The sequence below is a fragment of the Meles meles genome, chromosome 11 (genome assembly GCF_922984935.1).
Source record: "Meles meles chromosome 11, mMelMel3.1 paternal haplotype, whole genome shotgun sequence".
Classification (NCBI taxonomy): domain Eukaryota; kingdom Metazoa; phylum Chordata; class Mammalia; order Carnivora; family Mustelidae; genus Meles; species Meles meles.
Window position 1 is genome coordinate 20,171,537 of NC_060076.1, and position 21,339 is coordinate 20,192,875.

General features: G+C 57.5%; 1 protein-coding gene across 11 annotated transcripts in view; it reads right to left on the reverse strand.

Moving 5' to 3' along the window:
• Positions 1 to 308: 308 nt before the first annotated feature.
• Positions 309 to 21,339, reverse strand: part of RGS3 (regulator of G protein signaling 3) — a 129,997-nt gene continuing 108,966 nt past the window's right edge. For 9 of the 11 annotated variants that reach the window (XM_046021748.1, XM_046021749.1, XM_046021750.1 and 6 more), the window contains 6 exons: positions 14,821 to 15,756; positions 7,097 to 7,161; positions 3,316 to 3,417; positions 2,863 to 2,924; positions 2,073 to 2,239; positions 309 to 1,262 (listed from right to left, as the gene is read on the reverse strand). In XM_046021748.1, coding sequence (XP_045877704.1) covers positions 1,077 to 1,262; positions 2,073 to 2,239; positions 2,863 to 2,924; positions 3,316 to 3,417; positions 7,097 to 7,161; positions 14,821 to 15,756 — 1,518 coding nt within the window. In that variant the 3' untranslated portion in view covers positions 309 to 1,076. Of the gene's footprint in view, positions 1,263 to 2,072; positions 2,240 to 2,862; positions 2,925 to 3,315; positions 3,418 to 3,519; positions 3,738 to 7,096; positions 7,162 to 14,820; positions 15,757 to 21,339 lie in introns of those variants that run through there. The other 2 variants (XM_046021761.1, XM_046021760.1) reach the window with 2 other exon arrangements.

Sequence of the window (21,339 nt, forward strand, 5' to 3'; positions counted from 1 at the left end):
AGCTAGCGGGGCTTAGGCAGAACCCTGTCTCTGCCACTTGCCAGTCATATGACCCTGGCCGAGTCACCCACCCTGTCTGTGCTTCGCTCTCCCAATCTGTGAAATGGGCATAACCCCTGCCTCCCAGGCTGGTGGAGAAGGTGAGAGGCTACAGAGAGGAGCCCGAGCCCTGGGGTATCGTGTGTGTAGCTCTGGGTTGGGAGGCGGGTGACGGCAAGAGCGAAGAAGCCGCCAACTGACCCCCACCCCCCCGTCCCAGTCCACCTTGGGAAAGCTCAAACCCAGGAACACACAGAAAGGGTCGACAATGAGAAATGACACAGGCCTTTTATTTGCTCCAGAGCTCGGCTACTGTGTGGTCTGAGGGGGTCACACTTTCCCAGGGCCCCCAAGGAACAGCTCCCTCGGTGGGGGGGGCGGTGGGATTTCTGTGCGCAGTCACATGCAGTACCCGCCCCTCCAGGCCTTATCAGTCTGGGAGGCCCAGCCACCCGCCCCTGGTGCCCGGAACCAGCAAATCCCCTGAAACTGGAAAGTGGTGTCCACCTTCTCGGCGAGGTGGCTTTTCACAAGGCGTTGGTTAAAATATTGCACTTGTAAATTAGGAAAACCGATGAGGCAAAAATTTCCTATTACAGGACGACGTGCCAAGCATCTGACTACTGTTTAAATAAATAAAACTCAAGGTGGGGGTGGGTCTGAGCTGCGAGCCCCAGCGCACTCCCCACCGCGGAGAGCCCTGGAGCCCACAGCTAGGCCTCCTGCCCCATCAGCCAGTTCTTTAAGGAACTTGGTCATTGCTGAGTCTACGCAGCACGGAGCAGCAGCTCCAGATCCGGCTCAGCCGGGGCCCCTGACCTGCCAGGGCCCTCGGGTCCCCTCGTACCAGGGCAGTGGGGACCCTACAGGGCCAGTCCTTCTCCTCCAGGCTGCTCATCTGAATGTCCGTCTGTCTGTCCGTCCGGAGACGCAGCCTCCAGGGGCTCGCTTGCCCCCTCCGTCGCAGAGGGAGAGAGGCAGGTGGGAAGGGGGCCCAGCCCACTTGGTGTGAACACGGAGCTCTACCCCGGCGGCCCCTAGAGTGGGGGACTCATCTTCTTCTGATTAATGAGGTCCAGGTAGAGGTCAGAGCGGAGGAAGCGCGGATAGGAGTCCTTTTCCATGAGCCCGAAGATGCGCTTCTGCGCCAGATCGAAGCAGCCGCGGGTGACACTCTGCAGGTTGACCTTGGTGTGCTCCCGCGTGTAGGAATCCAGGTTGACCTGTGGGGGGCAGAGGGCAGTACGGGTCAGGTTCACCTGCAGGGGGCTGACCCTAGGGGTGGGGGGGCAGGAATGGGACCTCCACAGCCCTTCACTTCTGAGCCCTTCTGCTCCCCATCTTAAGTCGTAGAGTGGAGACCCTCGGGGCAGCGGTTCGAGTCCTGGCTCAGTCCCTCACTGGAGGGCGGATAGTTTACAGGGCCTGGAAAGACCACCTCTGCCTGGTTGGAATCCCAGCAGGGCTGGACAGAAGCATGTAGTCCCAAGCAGACTGCCTAAGTGCTCTGAGGCCCACTGTCATATCTGTAGGCTAGGAAGGATGGTATACCCTTCTAAGAGTGCCACAGACTACACAAGGTCATCCATGGTAAGCAGATAGGGAGTCAGTCCACAGGTCACCCCCTGGGACTCGGTCCCCAGGGCCTGGCCCTCAGTAAGCACTCACTAGATGGTAGCGACTCCAACCCGGGCTCTCAGAGTCTGTCTCCTCGTTTTTTAAAATGCAGATAATAATAAGCCCATTTTACAGGTTGTCATGAGGATCCAATAAAAGAGTGCATCCAAAAAGGGCTTGGCGGGCACCCAGCATCCCGTGCCTCGATGGTGGCCATTTCTGTTACTGATGGATTTCTGTTCTTCCCAGGGCCCCAGCTTGCTTCCTCTGCACCCTAGACACACGGTCCCCAAGAGTCACTCTGGCTTCTCCCCTTACTGGGCTCCTCTTTGAGGCTGCCACGTACCTGTGGCACGAGAGGCCACTGGAGCTGGGGGTGCGGCTGGGGCACCTGAGGGCCCAGCCCGCGGCCTTACCTCCTTGCAGGCCTGGATGGCGATGTACTCAGCAAAGATCTTCTTGGCCTTGGCTGTCATCTTGGACTGTGACTTGACCTTCTTGAAGTCCTCACAAGCCAGCCAGAATTCGAGGTTCTCCTCACTAAACTCGGTGCGAAGGAAGGCCTGGAACACTGCTAAGCCATCTGTGACAGAAGGCCAGGCCCTGGGATGAGAGGCAGAACCAGCCCCTTCTGCCCTCTGGACCACCCCCCCAGCCTCCCCTTTAGGGGCCTTTTAGTGTGCAGATGTGGGGAGCTTAGTCAAATAACCACTTTGGAGAGCCAGGAGCCCCAGGATGTGGACCCCCCCCTCCACGGCCTCTCTGTGGGCCTTGGCCATGTCCGCCCATGTCTGTGCCTCAGTTCCCCTATCTGTAAAATGGGGGTCATGAGACTATCTCCTGAAGCCCTGTGAGGACCAGAGGGATCCTGCCCATGAGACGCGGGCACATTTGACCCAGTGGAAGCCCTCAGTCCGTGGAAATGTTTATTGTTATTCTGGGAATCTCTGGGTCTGAGCACACAGGTCCCAGCGGCCTCTTGCAGGCAGTACCAGCTCCCAGGGACAGGGAGGGGCTGGCAGAAGCCGGCTCCAAGGCCAGCCCAAGGGCCCCAGCCTCTCCCAACAGAGGGACACCTAATGGGACCCAGGAAAGAGGGAAAGGCGACCTCTCTGGGACCAGCCACGCTTTCTGGGTCTGGGAGAGAAGGAAAGGGAAGGCGGAGGGGGGGAGAGCACACAGGGAGGGGAGCCGGCCCCCACTTACATTTGTGAAGCAGCAGCTTCTCCAAGGACTCACCCCACTTGAGGGCTTCCTCTGAGGTGGGCCTGAGGGGCGAGGGAAGGGGCACAGTGAGGCACCGTGAGGTTCGGGGAAGTGCAGTGGCTGGGGCTAGAGGGGTGGGGGTCTCTGTTAGCTGCCCTTGGCCTGGGCAGTGGCTGAGCCCACTTGTGGGGGTGTTGCCCAGAAGGGGGCCCAGCCCCTCTCTCTGGGCCAGCATCCCCTCTGGGTCCCACCTCTGCCCCTGCTCGGCAGCCGTTCCCCATGGGGGCTGCTGCTTGCCAGGTACCCGCCGCCCTCAAAGAGAGCCTTCATCTAACCCACAGCCGGAACAAGCCAAAAAGACCCCCCGCCTTTCCATTTAACCCCACCACCAGCCCTTCTTCCCTGGGGACCAGTGGGTGCCTGAGGGGTCCCAAGGAGGCAGAGAGGACCTACTTGAATGACTTCACCATTTTGTCTGCCTTGCCCGCTGGTTGGGCCCCAGGGGACTCGTTCCTTCGCCTGAAGATGCCCAGCTTGTTCTTCATGTCCTTGGCTCTGGGGGCAGAAGCAGAGAAGGGGGGGTCGGTCAGTCTGGCATGCTCGGCCCCTGCCACCTCAGGGTGGGAAGGGTGCGCGCAGTGGAGGGGAGACACCTACTCCTTCATCGTGTGCCGCCTCTGTAGGTTCCCGTTGCGCGTGAGGTACATGCCTCGGAGCATCTCTGTAGGTCCCCCCCCTTGGGGCCCGGGACGGTCTGCAGGGAGCACCCCCAGCTCCTCACCCTACGTCCCGGGGTGGCAGGCAGCAGCGGGTGCTTGCTGCAGCCGAGCGATCGCCGGGATCCCCACCGGATGACTGGGGCTCCCAGGCACAAGCCGGGCTGGGACTCAGACAGGAGGAGCCAGGAAATGGGAGGAACCAGGATGGCGGGGGGGTTGAAGGGGGAGGGAGGAGGAAAATATCCCTCCTGGCCAACCCAGAGAGGGAGCCCGTGAAAGGGGCAAGTGTCCGCAAGGGGCGGCCTCTGGGGCCTGCCGGGCAAAAAGCCAGGCCCAGTTATTTGGAACCGGCCTCCCTGTTGCCATGGCAGCACCGAGCGGGGGGGGGGGGGGGGGGGGGGGGCGGAGAACAAGTCAGCAAATTGCTGGGAGGGAAGGGGGGAGGGTTCTGCCCACCAGGGTGGCAGGAGTGGCTATTTTTAGCTAGGAAGCATTTTTAGCCTTGCCACTCCCCCAGGAGGCAGCCCTTTTCGGGACTGGGCAAAGCTGGCGGTGAGAAAGGGGTTAAATGCCCCATGGCCACGTTTGCCCCCCTTGTCTCTAGACCCCCTACCCTGGGCAGCTCCAGGATAGCTCCTGGCAGTAAGCCTGGGCTTGTCATTGGCTTCGGATACACGCATCCATGAATATGTATGGCGTCCCACAAGTCTGAGTACGGTTTGAGCTCAGATAACTGCAGGAATACAAGTCCTATAACCTTTCCAAAACGTCATTTGGAATTTTAATTATGTAATTTTTTTTAATGCACACTGAGTTTTGTGGTTTTTGAATGACACATTTTTTTATTCTTAAGTTTTGGCCTCTGTTCTTCCGATTAAAGATAAAAACCGCTGACTGTAACCAAAAGTTAAAAATCCAAAATGTGTTGGCAAAATCACAAAGCTAAGCAAGTGTAAAAGAAATCTGAATAATTCAACTTTCACATGGGTGTTTGTTGAATTTGTAGTATTTATGCTTCTGAAGTTATTCGGGCTTAAAGTGGCATTAAGACCTCTGGGACACCCTGGGTGAGTCAGTGAAGGAGGTGGTACCCCGTGGAGTTTAAGTGTGAGGCTCTGGAGCCACCGGCCTGAAGTTCAAATCCCAGCTCCAGCAGTAGCCAACTGTGTGCTCCTGGTCTAGCCACCTCACCTCTCAGAACGTCAAATTTCCCCATCCATCCAACCCCTCCTGGGGCTGTTCTGAGAAGCAAGGAGAACATGCTCATAAAGTGTTAGCACGTTGCCTGGGGCAAAAGTGCCCAGATATCCTGTCCTGCATGTCTGGGGCAGCTGCCCAGAGATGGGGACCCTGCTCTAGAAGGTCCAAGCCAATGAGCTAAGGCCGACGAGTACAGGGATGGGCAGTCCTCTGGGTGAGGACTGGGGCCCTCGGAATGCCCAGGGGTGACTGGGCTACCAGCATCGGACTTCCCGGGGCTTAGCGGTCTGACAGGGTGGCAGGCCCCGGGTGTTCCCCTGTGGGTCCAGAAGGCAGAACAGCGACCCACAAGAGGAAGCTAAAGGAGCACTTTCCTCCAATCAGAGCCATGAAGAGATGGAATGAGTGGCTTCTGGGGAAAGGACTCTCATCACTAGGGGCTCAAAGCCTACCTAGCAGGGCTTCTGTACACCTCCTTCAGAATACCCTACACTGAGCTTCAACAGAACAGGCTCTGAGAGAAAAAATACATGTATTTGTATTTATATTCTTGGAGCCAGCACTCCAGGTATCCGATCTCCACCCCGCCGCGTACTTGCTGCGCGACCCGAGACAAGTAACTTCTTTCTGCTTCGGTTTACTCATTGGGCAAATAGGGTACGTGAGAGAAAAAAGGAAATGTAAAATAAAATAATGGTAAAGATTAAATTATACAATATATGGAATGCACATAGAACAGTGCCTGGTGCAACAAATATTAGTTATTTTTTTTTAAGATTTTTTATTTATTTATTTGACAGAGAGAGATCACAAGTAGGCAGAGAGGCAGGCAGAAAGAGTGAGAGGGAAGCAGGCTCCCCGGCGAGCAGAGAGCCCAATGCGGGACTCGATGCCAGGACCCTGAGATCATGACCTGAGCCGAAGGTAGCAGCTTAAACCACTGAGCCACCCAGATGCCCCAACAAATATTAGTTATTTTTATTATCATCCCAGATTCTATGGGTCCTTGACGAAGCTTTTAAGAATGTGAGCTTCAGGGGTGCCTGGGTGGCTCAGTGGGTTAAAGCCTCTGCCTTCGGCTCAGGTCATGATCCCAGGGTCCTGGGATCGAGCCCCACAGCGGGCTCTCTGCTCCACAGGGAGCCTGCTTCCTCCTCTCTCTCTGTCTGCCTCTCTGCCTAGTTGTGATTTCTCTCTGTCAAATAAATAAAAAAATATTAAAAAAAAAAAAAAAAGAATGTGAGCTTCAGGCATTTAAAAGGCCGAACCCATCCTGAAGGGAGGCTAGAGTTGGGACCGGCCCAGGACAGCTTCAGCTCCCCAGGTGCCCACCCTCCACAGCTCCCCACTGCTGCACCCCTGGGAGTGATCGCTTTGGTGATACCTGGACCCAGAGATAGTGCAAAGGGCTATTTTTGAAGCATGTCACCTTCCCTAGAAGGCGGACAGCTCCCGGCTGCAGAGTGAGAGCAGCCTATAGTTGCCGCAGGAACCTGAAGAGGGAGCTGGGGGAGAGTTTCTAGAGTAGTGGACACTAGCCAAAGCAGGGGCCAGGGAAATGGCTGTAGGAGGAGTCTGGGAAGACTCCTGTCCTCCTCCCCCAGGCCCAACTGGCAAGTAATGGTGGGCACTACACAACCTGCAGGGGAATGGGGGGGGCTCCCCTTGGCTCCTCTCCATTCGGTCTCTAGTCTCCAGGGCCTTGGGCCCAGGTGTACAAGGACACCCAAGGAGAACCCACACACGCCCTGTTCATTTAATTGGCACCTCTAACGAACCTCCAAACCAGGGGCATAAGGCCCCAGACACAGGGCCAGAAAGGCCGGGGAGGGTTGGAGCACCACCCGGACCAACAGTGCCACCTCCTGGCAATGCCTGAGACTGCGAGCCTTCGAGAGCTTAAGAGGAGAAAGGGGGAATCCCGTGTCCTTCCCCAGAGGGTGCAAAGCACTTGTCAAGGTCATTTAGCCACTGCTTGGCTCAAGAGGCTGGGCCAGGGCCAGGACAACCTGGCTGGTTGCCTCTGCTTGGTTCCCTGGGGCTTCCAGGTACTGAATCAGCACGTTGCCTCGCTCTGCGTGAATGCTGAGGCAGGGCCGGATGCCCAGGACCCTAGTGACCCCACCCTGGGGCTACGGGCAAGTCTTAAAAGATCTTGCTCTTCACTGGTGTCTGTCTAGGGCAGGACAGACACAGCCCCTTCTCCCCACCCGTACCCCGGGAGGAGAGACAAGCCCGAGGACCGAGGAGGAAGGGTGGGTGCATGGGGTGCCTCCCTGACTGCAAGGTTGGGGACAGAGAACTTTCCAACGTACAGGTTTTTGCTCTTTCTCTTCCGAGAGGCTTCATCGTCATCTCCAACCGCGTCAGCCCCACTCATCTGTGGAAGACAGACAGACACGTTACAGTCTGGGCATCGAAGGCTGCTGCCTGAGCAAAGAGGGGCTTAGGGATCCAACAGTGCCTCCAAACAGCCCCACCCCTCTCCTGCAAAGCTCCTACCCCTCAGGCGAGGGACAGGGAGGCCCGTTACTGGGAACAGTCTGCCCATGAAGTGCGGTTGGCTTGGCAGAACCTTCAGCCAAAGGGGTCTGTCTCCTCCTGGTGCAACGAGGAGACTGGTTTGAGAGGGAGAAGCCAAAGACAGAGTACAGGTGGCTGATCTGGAGACAGATCGTTGCAGGCAGGAGTGCCAGACTGGAGCGCAGGGCTCTAGGAGGACTTCTGCCATGTGACTCAGCCAGTCACCACCATCCCTCGGTGAGCCTCGATTTCTTAATTTCAAAATCAAGATCCTAATGACTAACTCAGGCTTCTGGGGTTTGACAGAGACCTGGGATTGGTCAGCAGGGTGGACAGTGAATTGTCCTATAGGCCAGAGAGAACCTCTCCTGCCTAAAGTCCTCCATGGCTCCCCAGTGCCCCAGGGTAACACCCAAACTCCGTGACATGATACACACGGTCGGCTGTCTTAGGATCTGGGCAGAAAGTTGCGTTCGAACATCAGTTACAACTCCTTCATGTATCTCTCGGCTTGACCCCTGCTCCAGCGCCCTCCTTGACCCTGCCCTCCAGCCAAATGGAAGGTCTTTGCCTAGCCTGCCCTGTCACCTCAGGCCTTTACCTGTGCTATACCTTCCACGGGGGATGCTTTTGTGACCCTCCCATCTCCCTTCACAACCCAGTCTCGAGTAAGGCACTTTACTTCCTCCTCACCAAGGGAGCACTCCCAGACCCTTAGACAAAGGCTGTGCCCCCTATACCCATTTTGAGGTCCCCACCACATTTGAAAGAGCTTTTTCTAAATCTGTCCCCTCTGCTTGACTGTGAGTTCTCAGGAGCAAGGCCTCTGTCTGCCTCGGTCACCCTCACAGGGTGAGCATCTCACTCTCATGACTAGGAGCTCAGCAAATATTTGTCAAATGAATGGAAGCATCAAGAGAGGGAAAGCAGACTGGGAACAATGAGTCTGGAGGCCCTGGCTGCCTGAATCTCAGCTTGCAGCTGGATCCCCCCACTGCCCCCGTGCGTCCCCTTCTCCAGACCACTCCAGATTCCCACCGTCTCTACCAGGGCTGTCCTCTGTTTCCCTTGCCCTGCTGGTGCTTGTCCATCTTCCTCCACTGGAAACCCAAGGTCCCAACAGTGCCACCCTAGAATAGGAGCCCAGGAAATGCTCCAAGATGGGAGAGGTATGGACACTACGCCCCAAGACAAGACAAAATACCACCCGGTGTGGATCTCAGCTCTGACTCTTCATGAGCCCCACCATGGGCCTCGGGTTTCCTCATTTGTAAAATAAAGATGGGCTAATTCTTAAAATGGCCTTAATTCTGGAAAGCAAAGTCGCTTTATTCCAGATATAGCCAGCAGGGGGAGCTACTGGCATCTGTGGAATACACACCCATGCAAGGATGGATGGATGGATGGAAGGAAGGAAGGATGAATTCATACTGTAGACCAGACCCCGGGATGGGCATTATCCAGATACTATCTCATTAATTTTCAGCGTAAGTCCATATAGCAAACGGAGGTTCAGAGAAGTAAAGGCACTGGCCCAAAGATACCCGGAGTTGAAGTGACAGCGGGACTCTAGGGGTGTGTGCCTTTAAAGCCCGCGTCTCTCCACCAGAGGATGCTGCTACCCCAGTGTAAGGATCGGGCACATTTTGAATGTTTTCAGTAAAAGACTCGGGGAAGTGCCACCTTCTTCCTGAGAAGACTGCCCTGCCAGGGTTGTAAACACGGGTGTGTACGTGCACACACAGGCACACACCCATCTGTGGTGGGGACTCCAGAGCTCGGGTTTGCAGGAAGCAGGTACTGGTCCTATTTCCGCTGACTCTGGAGGAGTTTCTTAGCCTCCCAGCTTCAGCTTCACTAGCAACCACATAGGTGGGGTGATAGCCCCCCGGCTGTCGGGAGAGTCACCACTATCAGGTCTCGGCCCCTGGGGCGCGATGCTGGGGCCCTCAGCAGCATAAGGAGGGCTGCCCAGGTCATTGCTCAGTGAGTCTTCCCACTGCGGCCCCGGTGCGTATACTGGCTTCGTTTACTCCGGCGGGCTAGGCAGTGCCCGGAGCCCCCACCCGTGGGAAAGGGCCGCAGGCGCTGGGCTTCCTCCCATTCTAACCTCAGCTTCCGTACTTTATCGAGCCCACACAATGGGCCTGGGGGCCACTCCCGCCCTGCCCACACCCCCAGCCTCTGCACTGTTGGGAAATGGGCTCTTCCTTCCACTGCTGGGAGGGGGTCGTCTTCGGCAGGGACCAACCCACACCAATCAGCCGGATAGCCCAGGCCCTGGGCACTGACCCCCAGAGCATCTGGGGAAACCCAGGCACTGGCGGGGGGGGGGGGGGGGAGGGAGGGGGCTGCAGTCTAGACAGAGAAAAACTGAGCCAGAAAGTCAGGGTTCCGATTCCCAGCCCTACAGTGGCCCCCAAGTCTCCCCTCTCCAGGAGCAACAGCAAGGCCTGCCCAGCACCCAGCACACTAAAGACCTCTCCTTCGCATCTGCTCCCCACTGCCTTGCCACTCTACGGGGCCCTCCCTGCTGAAAGGGAAATGAAGGGGAGCCCAGAGCTACTGGCCATCCCTTCAGTCTAGGCAGGAATCCCTGGGGCCCGCCCAGCCCCCACCCGGCCACTCCAGGCACTGGGAGCTCCCTGCTCTTTGGAATAATAACTATAATTCTTACAGTAATTATAACTATAATAATAGTTGTGGTTAAGAGTGTTGATTCTAAACTGCCTGGATTGTAATCCTACCTCAGTGATTTCTGAGCTCATTGACTTTAGCTGAGTTACAACCTCCCTCTGTGCCTCAGTCTCTGTATCTGTAAAATGGGGATAATAACCAGACCCAGCGCATCGGGGTGTGGTGCAAATTAACTAAGTGAACACACAGGAAGAGCCTAGCCCAGTGCCTGGTATGCACCGGCACTCACTGACCTCTAGCCGTGGTGGATATGGTACCTGGTTACTGAGGCCCCACTACGTGCTGGGGGCTGCAAAGAAGGGCTTTAACGTTTTGATCTCATTTCATCTTCACCACCGTTCTGAGAACTATCTGTTGTCATCTGCCCCAGTTCGCAGCGGAGGAAAGTGAGGGCCTGGGCGCCACGAGCTGGCAAGTGGCCAGGTATTTCAGGCTTAGCTCCAAAGCCCACCCATGACCGAGGGCTCCCGTCAGCTGGGGCCTCACCTGGTTCCTCTCACTGGTCTCGACCCAACTTCTGGGGCTCCCCAGCCATGCCTGGCACCAGTCCCCCACACCCTGTCCTTCTCTGACCTGGCCCAGCCTGGTGGGCCCTGTAGAACCTTGTGGAAACACTGGGTCTAAATGCAACACGTATTTGTCTAGACATCGGCAATAATACTTCTCTAAGCATTTTGTAAATAGGGGGCTAGCTTGCAGCTGGAAGGCATCTTAGGGGTGCTCTGGTCTGACCTCCCACCCATGTGGGGAGCTTGTTGTGGCAGTTAGCCTCTGCCCAAGCCAGTCCCTGCAGGAGGAGGGGAGAAGGAAGCGTGGCCAGGGAGGGGCTGCAGCCTCTGTCTCCTCACTGTCAAAGGACAACCCGCCACCCTGGGCTACGCCAGGCCAGGCTGAGGAGGAACTGAAGGGCAGCAACCTGGGCCCAGACACAGCTGTGCTCAGGGCTTCTCTGGCTCCCAGGAAAAGGGCAGATGAAGGCCCGAGGCTCTGCCTGAGGGGATGCCAAGGGGCAGCCAGCAAGGCAGGGGTCTGGCAGCAGAGGGCGCTGTGAGACAACTCAACTCAGTATCAGGAGCCAGGCCCAGGGGATGGCCCAGGAGTTAACCTTGGTGGGGAGGTCTTCTCCTCTCTGGACCTCAGGCAGCCCATTTGTAAAATGACCAGAGCAAGTGGGCCGTCTTTCAGATCTGTCTGGTTTAGATGTTCCTGCTCCCAGTAGAAAGAAATCGCTCCACGCCCAGCAGGGCAAGGTGACAGGTAGGGGGAGCGGTAATGCAGGGACTGTCACCCCTGTGACCGGCAGCGGCAGCGGGCCCTCCGGGCAGCTCAGCTTAGCCACACAGCAGCACAACCACCAGCCCAGGGCCACACCAGCTCTGTCGGGCCCTCCTAGGTTTCACATCGTGACAGGATCCCTGCCACGGGCACAGAGATGTCCACATACTGCAATCTTCTCGAATCCCTGGGACAAATCCAAGGAAGACTTAACACTCTCACTTTATAAGAGAAAATGAAAAGCTCAAAGAAAGACATAACTTGGCCAAGGTCTTACTTGGGACCAGGAAGGAGGAGGCAGAACTGAGATTTGAACTCAGGTCTGTCTGACTCCCCCTAAAGACTTTGCCCCTCTCCTCTTTGCGTCCTGCCTGGCACAGCCTAGAAACAGTGGCCTGTAACTAGCAGCTACCTTCCCAAGAAAGCCAGGCCCATACCAGACGCAACCCAGGGAGATGGAAGTCAGGAGAGAGCCTGCTGCCTTCCCCCTGCCACAGCCCCCCATATCCGTCCCTCACCAGCCCAAGATATGCAGGGTCTGGGGTTGAGCCAGGGAGGACTGGATAGCGGGAGGCCATGGCCCAGCTCCAGCGGCACTTGTCTTGTGGCCTGGGACAAGACACTTCTCCCCCAGCCTCAGTCTCCCCACTGGAGGACGAGGACAAGGGCGCCCACCCGGCAGTGGTGCTGTGCACGCCAGGAAAGGGAGCCGGAGGCACTCTGTGAACGTTGGCATACCTGCTGTCACACTCGCCACCGCTCTCCTCCTCCTCGGCATCAACACGATTCCCATTTACGGAGCACCCACCGAGTGCCGAGAACCGGCACTGCCCGAAACGCGCCACTCACGTGGGGCTACTTAACCTTCCCTGCAGTCCCACAAAGGAGGTATCATTACCATACCCATTTCGCTGATGAAGAAACTGAGGCTCAGAGAAAGGGCAGGGACTTGCCCCAGGCCCAGGGGCCATGAGGGGTGGTACAGGGTCAGGCACTGGTCCAGCCTCGACCTCCAGGGCAGGGCGGGGCTCTTGGCGAAGCCAGACAGCCGTAGTGAGCGGGATGTCCACGAGGATGGACTGGCAGCCGGGCCACTGGGAACCATGGGGGCGCAGCCTGAAGTCCCTGCCAATGCTGTGGCTCAAGCCCAAGAAAGGAAATGAGAGGCCCAGAGAGAGTGGGGGAGGCCAGTGAAAACCCAGGGCTCCCAGAGGAGGAAGTTGAAACCCAACAGAGCTGGTCCAGGCATATCTGCCCCTAAACAGGCCCTGGGATCAGCCGGGTGGGGGAACTAGAAGGGTGTGCGTGAAGGTGTGGGCGTGTCTGCACATGGGTGTTTGTATTTACGGACAGAACAGAACATGGAGGGGTCTTGGGGAGCGGGTGTGGAGTCAGGATCAGGAGGCCTGGTGGGTAGTGAGCCCTGGGATCTCAGTGCCCGCCGGACAGGAATGGCTGGGCCTGGTCTGAGTGAGCCTGAGGCCTCATCCGGGTAGGGCAGAGTTCTAGACTCTCTCTAGTTGCATCAAGCAATGGCCAAAGATGGTGATATTCCTGCTGTGGGGAACAGCACAATCCCTGGGAGGTTGGTCTAAAATGCAAGGGTCTGGGCACCACTTGCTGGAAATCCTGATTCTAGGAGCCTGGGGCTGGAGACTCAGAAATCTATGTATTAATAAGCTCCTCCTGGTCATTACGGGGCACATCAAATTTAGAACCACACGAGTTTGCAGATGAGGAAACTGAGACCCACTGCCAGGTCTTTAGGATTTAGTTCCAATTTCCAGGCCCAAAGTTTAAGGCCTTTTTCGGCAGGTGGGGGTGGGGGGGTGCTCCCAGCCTGTCCTTCCAGTCCAAACACCCTGCAGCACTGTCCTCCCAAGGGTGAAGTCAGCCTTCTCACTAGTGCCTGAGGTGAAGAAGGCCTCCGAAGCCACTGCCCAGCTCAGTGGGAAAATGCACTGGAATCCATTAGTCATGTCTGCCCTGGGTGTGGAGGCAGGAAGGGCCGTATGTGTGCCATGTCTCTGCCATCCCTGCATTTTAGGAATCCTCTGCTCTAGCCAAACGCTTCTACAGACGGTGTGCCCAGGTCACGTCCACTTTCACAGAATGCCTGTCTCATCCGCTCTTTATTCCAAACCTGCTCAACTGTCAAGCCCCAACCAAGCAGCCTCTTGCTCCAGAAACTCTCCCTGATGGCCTGAGGCCCTGAGGTCTCTCCTCCATGAAATCCCAGGTCCCTTCCCCTCCCCCCCCCCCCCCCCCCCCCCCCCCCCCCCGCCATGCACCTGGCCTTGGGCCGGAACTAAGATCACCAGGCAACAGGCTCTTCCAGTTCATCCTCGACCCCCCTGGGACATGAGTGTAATTCATCTCTTTTTTTTTTTTACAGAACACTAAGGCTCAGAGGAGCCGTGTGACTCACCTAAGGTCACACAGTAAGTGAGAGATGGAGCCTAGGCTCAAGCTGGCCAGCAGGCTTTGGGGCCATGATGCAATCTTTTCACTGCTGGGCCAGCTTCTCCCCCCACAGATGGCTCACAGCTCGAAGGCTGAGCGCCGCCGCACACATTCCTGCGGCCTCGCAGTGGCACAGAGCACAGGGCCTGGCACATGGCAGGGAATCAATAAACACTTATTCATCTATTTATAAATATTTGTGAGTGGCAAATAGCATGGAGGGGATGCGCTCCAGCCCTGGAGCCAGAATCCAGTGCTGGGGCAGACATTTATAAACCGCGTGGCCTGGGGTGAGTGAGATAACCCCAGAGTGCCTCGGTCTCCTCATTCGTGGGGAACCACAACAGTCTCTTCTTCATAGGACTTTGGTGAATGTCAGTGAGGTCAGCTCAACTGCTTAGAATTGGGGCGCCTGCGGGCTCAGTCAGTTAAGCATCAAACTCTTGATTTCAGCTCCCATCATGATCTCAGGGTCGTGAGATGGAGCCCCGTGTCAGGGTTGTGTGTGTGGGGGGGTGCTCCGTGCTGGGCGTGGTGCCTGCTTGGGATTCTCTCCCCTCTCCCTCTGCCCCCGCCCTCCCCCCCAGTCATGTGCTCACTCTCTCTTTGTGTCAAAAAACAAAAACCAACAAAAAATAAATTGCGTAGCATACTGCCAGCCTAGGGAAGACGTGCGCCGTCACTGTCAGCTTGTGGATTTCTAGTCTGGCTAGGCCTGGACGGAGTCTAAATTGTTCTACTACAGAAGACAGTCCTCCAGCCAAGGACTCAGACCTTTTGGATCCAAACACCATGTCTTGGGCAAGGCCACACCTGCTCTACTTCGGTGGGGACCCCCAGTCCGAGGGAGCTGCAAGAACACAGCTGCCAGAGTCAAAGTCACAGGCTTAACACAGGCATGGCCTTCTCGGTCTCTCCGTGCCTCGGCTGGATCCTCTGTCAAATGGGTAGAAGTCTCCCTGGAAGGCTTCAAGAGGCGCTGGGAATGGGACAGCATTGTCCCCTGCAGCTCCCGGACCCACCCCCCTCCTCTCTACCTCCCCATTTAATACCTGCTCCCAGCTGCCCTCAGCCTTCTTACCTTCCTGTGTCCTGTGAAGAAGAGGGAAAGGTGGTGCATGGAGCCCCCGTTGCGGCCCAGTTCCTTCTTGAGCGTGCGGGGCGAAGGTATGGCCCAGGAGGACGCGGTGCCCTCCCCGTCCGAGCAGTGCAGGGTGGTGTCGGAGGCGAAGCAGGGCCCGCGGGTGTCCTGCAGCAGGCTGCCCTCGCTGTGCGTCCGCCGCCTCAGGGAGTTCTGCACCCGCAGGGAGAGGCTGCCCTCAGCCTGGCCCGCCTCGATCATGCTGCTGCGCTTGGCCTCATGGCGCTCCCCGTAGTTGTCATCGCTCGTGTCCTCCTCCTCCTCTTCCTCACCCTCGTCCGCCTCCTCAGCCTCCTCCCCGTCCTCCTCATCGGCCAGGCTGCCCCCCTTTGCCCCTGCCTTCTGGCTGTAGGCACTGTCCAGCCGGACCTCTGGGATCACAAAGGTTGGCCTGGAGGCCGCAGGCGGGTCCCTGGTGGCTGCTAGGGGCTCCCCAGAGCTTTCTGTCTCCTCAGCTGGCTGGGGGACCTGGCCAGGGGGCAGGTCTTGACAGGAAGCAAGCTCCTGAGCAGGGGCGTCCTGGATGACAGGGAGGTCTTGGCTGGGAGGGGACTCTGGCCCAGCAGGAAGGTCCTGGCAGGGAGGGAGGGCCAGGGCTGCAGGGGGTTCCTGGCATGGTGGGGAGTCCTTGCTTGGCTGGGGCTCCTGGCCTGGAGGAGGTTCCTTGCAGGAAGGTGAGTCTTTGCTGGATGGTAACTCTTGGCCAGGAGAAGGTTCCTGGCCAGCAGAGGGGTCCTTGTTGGGTGGCAAGTCTTGTCCTGAAGGAGGCTCCTGGCCGGGAGAGGGGTCCTTGCTCGGGGGTGGGTCCTCGGCACCCAGCCCCTTCCCTTCCTCCAAGGGCATCTCTCGCTTCTCATCTGCCTCTGGCTCAGACATCTGGGAAACAAGAAGCAAACAAGAAAGGTTCACAACAGAGGGCTATGAGACATTCTGGCACTGTGTGTGAGCCAACATCCTGGAGGCTGAAATAAATCAGGCAATGGCCTGAACCCCACAACCGACACCCCACAGTCGGAAAGCTAAAGCGAGAGATGGAAACAGAAGGCCCCCTGGGCTTCGCTGCACATGGGTTCCCGCCCTTGTCTTCTGGCTTGAATCTTCTTTCTGCTCCATCAAGAGCATGGTTGGTCATTTAGGGGAAGAAGGAGACGTAACCACTATTATCTGGATCCTATCGCCTGCCAGGACGGCACCAAATTAAACAGTCTTTATATGAGACCCTCTGGTGTCTCCACGAGTGAAGCAGGGGCCAGGCAGTCTCTGCCTTCGTGGACCAGAACCAAAGCCAGTCCCAAGCCTGAGCAATCACAAACTGACAGAACCTTGGACCTGGCCAAAGGGTATCTTCTACCTGAACTAAAGTTCTAAAAAATCCTCAAACAAGAACTTGCTCTGAATACTTAAGCATCTCTTTGAAACCAGCAAACTAGAATGAAACCAAAACTTCAAAATACTGCCCACCCTTGGATGACACCGATGTCCCGGCACACGGGGACCTCACTGAGGGATCATCTACCCAGGGGTTTTTAAGCTGGGTTTGGACGAACCTCAGGGGCTCCAGACAGAAGAAAGCCTTTCCTGCCTGACACGCAACCCTCTGAACCTCGGCGTTCTTGCTGGATTCCTACAGGTTTCATTTGCAAAGGGAAAAATATGCCCTTGATGAAGTCTGAGAGGCAGCTTGCTTGCGGGAAGACCGGGGCTCAGAGAAGGAGGCAGGAGTATCTACAGGGCCGCAACCACATAGGGGGAAGCAGGTCTCAAGCTTGGACTGGGCCCCTCATTGTACCCAAGGACTCAGAATGCTGGGGTAAGAACTATCTGGAGTCTGGGCTATGCCCATCAAGAGGCCGTGGCCACCTAGAACTCACCAAGGAAAGTGGCCACACGTCCCTGGGGATCACAGAGATGTATGGGAATGCGTGCCTGGGACTGAAAGCCTGGGCCCACAGCTGAGACTTCCTTTCAGGCCTGGGGAGCCCCAGCCGGGCTCCTATTTGAGAGTCCGCGGCCCAGCCATGGCTCACGGCAGCAGCAGACCGCTGCCCACATGGGGCAAGGGTCCCGCTGGCATCTGGGATCACCAGAGTGGATATCAAAGCATGGTGTGGGTAAAGGCCATGGGCTGGGAACATGAAAGGGAAAGGGGAGCCCCCCCATCCCAGCAGAGAAGATGGCTGAGTGAGGCAGCAGAGTGGGCCTTGGAGGACTCTAGGATGATCTGGCCAGGATTCTGTTCTCAGGCACAGACGAAGACAGGTATCCACCAGCAAGGACCTCCTGCCCTATAAATCGTACCCGCAGGTGGGAGATGACTCCACCCAGGGACCCCGCACACCTCACAGCCTCAGCCCCTGAAACATCCATGATCCCAAATCCCTCGTGCACAGAGGAGAAGGCTGAGGCCCAGAGAGGGCCAGGAGCCAAGGGCAAATCACACAGTGGGGGAGGCAGGGAAAGCCAGTCGCTAAACCCTCCGGGTCTCAAGGTCCCCACCTATTAAATGGGACAACTGACATGCACAAGTGACAAACCAGGAGAATAAACACAGAAGGTATAAAGCTCTTTTTTTTTTTCTTAAGTAGGCTCTACACCCAATGTGGGGCTTGAACTCATGATCCCAAGATCAAGAGGCGCACGTTCTCCCGACTGAGCCAGCCAGGTGCCCTGAAAGTCTAATGTCATCAGGACACTGATGGTGGTGGCAGTTGTGGTGACTGGAACAATGACTGGAACAATGGGTCTAGAGGGAAGAGCTTAAGCCCCAAACCTCCAACAGCAGCCCATCCTTCCCATGGACCCTTGGAAGCAAGGTCGGCCACAGGCCGAGAATCAAAGTTCGTGACTGTAATGGCGGGCCTCTCAATGCAGAAATCTCATCTAGAAGCCAAGGTCTGCACTTTAACCCCGCCAGACTGTTCCCAGGGAGAGAGACAGCTCCCTTGCGGATGGACAGACAGCAAGGCTGAGGCCCAGCCTGGAGAGGGACCTAGAGACCTGCCCCAGAGCATCAGCACCAAATGGGGGCTCAGCTGGGGCTGGAGCAGGGCCTCTGGCTCCTTCCAAGGCCTGCTTCTGATCTCATTCCAGAGCAGCCCAGTTCTCCGCCCCTCACCCCACCCGCCAGAGAGCATTCTCCTCTAGGAAAACAAACAGCCAGCTCCCTGTGCCCCACATTCAATCACCCTCCCCCCTTAGCCAGACCCCTGACCTGGAAGAACAGACAGAAGGAAGCATTGCAACTTGTGCCCTGGGGGCCTGGCAGTGAGCAGCTCAGAGGGGAGCAGGCCGCATTTCCCCTTTCCTGGGGGGTGGGGGTGGGGCAGGGCCTGTCCCAGCATGGACTGAGCCTGAGCCTGCCTCCCCCACCCTCAGGAAAGTGCAGCCACAGACCCAAAACCAGAAATGCAAGTCAGCCTGCCTATGCCAATCCTGCCCCAAACTGAGGCCAAACCAAACAAAGCCAGGAGGGGAAGTGCTGCTGTCCCCAGAGGGCCCCCGCCCTGCGGCAGCCGAGAAACCACCCAGGACCCACGGGCCCTGAGAGTGCCGGGGGGATCAGTGTTCAGATTTCAGTGGTGTCACTTTCCAGCTGTGTGACTCTGGCCAGCCTCCCAAACTCTCAGTCCAGTCCCCTCACCAGGAACAGGGCCATCCTATCACACCAGACTCACAGGGATCATTCTCAGTGCTCCCCACAGGGCCTGGTCCAGGTGAAACATTTGGTAACATGGTGGCTATCATTAGTCCGGTCTTATTTTACAGATGGGGAAACTGAGGTCCTGGAAGCTCAGAGAGTTACCTAAGAAATTGCAGGCTGACCTAGTATCAGCACTCAACGTCTGTCGGCCAGGGGTATCTCCTAGCTTCGTTGGGCCTTTCCACACAATATGGTGGACCCAGGAGTCTAGAGGAAGGGGGGGGGGGCGGTTAGGGGGAGGCTGAGCACTACCTAAGGTCCCCTCACGGACCTAGGGCAGATACGGGCAAAGAAGGACCTGCCAGAGCTCTTTGGCTCTTCCCTGTGCTCCGGGATCCGGCTCGTGCGAGTGCCCCTGTGGGTTTGGTCGGGCCAGTGTTCCTGGGCAAGCTGGGGTTGGGAGTGCCCTGGGGGGAGGGGGCTTCTGGAGCAAATACAGGAAACCTCAGAAATCTGGGGGGAGGGGTGGCCAGGGAAGGAATTAGGACAGGAAAAGAGATAAAGATGAGACTATGTCACAAGGGATGCCAGAGCGCGGGATTGTCCTATGAAGAACAGAATGACAGGCGCATAGCCCCGCTGTGTCGACACGACACCGCTCTGTGAGCAGGATGTGGGGGCGGGGGAAGGACTACAGGGACACACATATGTCCTAACCTACATGCATTCACTCCAGCTCCAGGCACTGAGGGAAACCCTGCAGGGACAGAAGGAGACAAGTCAGACATGATCTCTGTCCTCTATTGAGCAGAAAAAACCAGAAGCTGGACAAATGGACTTCAGGCCAGGACCCATGAAGCGGATCGGGGCAGCTGATGGGCAACACCCAGCCTGACAGCTGTGCCACAGGTGGGGGTGATGAGAATCCAGCCACAGAGGCCCAGAGAGATCTGCCTGCTGGCCCAGGGCCTCTGTGCAGCTGTCCCCTTGCAGGGGGGAGTCTGCATTTCTCCTGTCCGTTCATTGCTTCTCTGGCTTGGCTGGCCAGTGTTAATTCTGTCCATGTCTTGCTGGCTAGGAGCACACCGGAAATGAGCCAGGCCTCTATGGAGCTGCTGTGCAGGATCTAATCAAATTCTGCCCCCAGTGCAATCCTGGGCTCAGAAGAGGCCAGGGAGGGGAGCAGGTGGGACTCACAGAGCGGCCCCTGAGCCCTGTTGCTGGCGCTGGGGGAGGGGGGATGGGCAATGAGGTGCTGGAAGTGACTTGCCCAATGTCACACAGCTACTAAATGTGGAGCCAGGTCTGCTGACCCCGGGTCATCCTGCAGCTCTCACCCCGAGATGACTCATCACACCCACCACAGATGCTGGGCTCTGCATCGGCCCTCAAAAACCACTTCCTGCACTGCAGGGTGGGGCGGGGAGTACGAACTGAGGTTCACCGTTGTCTCTCGGGGTGGCCCTCACACAGCTTGGATCTCACAGCCAGAACACAGGACAGACACGCCAGAACCTCTGTTGGAATCCTCACTCCATCCTCTGCTGGCTGTGTGACAGGCTGTCACTTCTGGTCTCCTCCACCGTGGAAATGGGACCGTGAAGTGAGGATACTTCCTGCTGCCACTACCACCCCCCTCCAGAGGGTTGAGGGGACCAAGTCGGAGAAAGGACAGGAAAGTGCTCTGTGAGCTGGAATGCTGTTGGACAGAGGGAGAGACTCTGAGAATCCCTGACATCCGGGCTTGACTTTCGAGGTGGGGTGGCTCCTTTGAGTTTGGCAGGCTCTGGGTTCCTGAGCGGCTCCTTGGCTCCTGAGTCCCTGGTGTGAGGCTGGCTTCCAGGAACCTCAGTGGCCGGGCCTGCGCTTCGTTCCCCCAGCCCAGCCTTGGTCCCGCTCCTCAGCCTCATTCCTTGACACCCAGAGGCTGGAGCTATCACCTGCCTCTGCCGCCAGCTCAGAGCCTCCAGGCGGCTCTCCCTCCCCCCCACTCCCACCCTGTCCCCAGCATGACAGGTCTGACACAGAACACGGGGCATGGGGCCAGCAATTTCCAGCAGAAAGAAACTGACCCCCGCCTTGCGCGCCGGCTGGGTGATCTCAGGCAGAGCCTCGATGGCCCGCAGTTCCATCAGCCACAACACAGGATTCCTAACAGCTCCTCAGTGCAGTGGGAGGAGGGCGGAGCTGACGTGCCCCCGGAGCCAAGAACCGTGTGGGCACACGAAGCCCCTGAATGGCGGCCACAGCCACCATGGGACAACCCAACCTCGACATCTCCCTCCCTGGATCTCCCCCCACCCGTCTGATGACCCCTGTTTCGCCAGGTCCAGGGCCTCCTGGCCCACTCATGGGAACCCATCCCAGGCCCTCGCCCATCTCAGTCCTGCACGCTCCCTTGTGTCTCCCTCCCCTCCCCAGGTGACCGTCACCATCCGCACCACCTGGCCACCACCCGGCCCACACTGCCAGCCCCGATCTGTCTCCTGAGTCTAGATCCCAGGGGCAGGTGTTCACCAAGCACTCGTGTGACAGCGTTGCCCCCAAACACTGTCCTAGGCTCTGCTGAGTACAACAGGAGATGAAAAAGATACGAGCCCTGTGGTGGCGGAGTTTCGAGGTCAGAGAGGAAGGACTGACACGAGCCACGACGCCGCCCACAGAAACACGTAATGGATACAAAATGTGGTGGTGAAGGACAGGAAAACCGCAAGATGCGTCGGGAAGGAATGCAGTGGCAGGTAGGAAAGGCCACTCTGCGATGACACGAGCTCTGGGTCTGCTGGGTGGGCAGGGAGGCCAGCACCCTGGTGGATCAG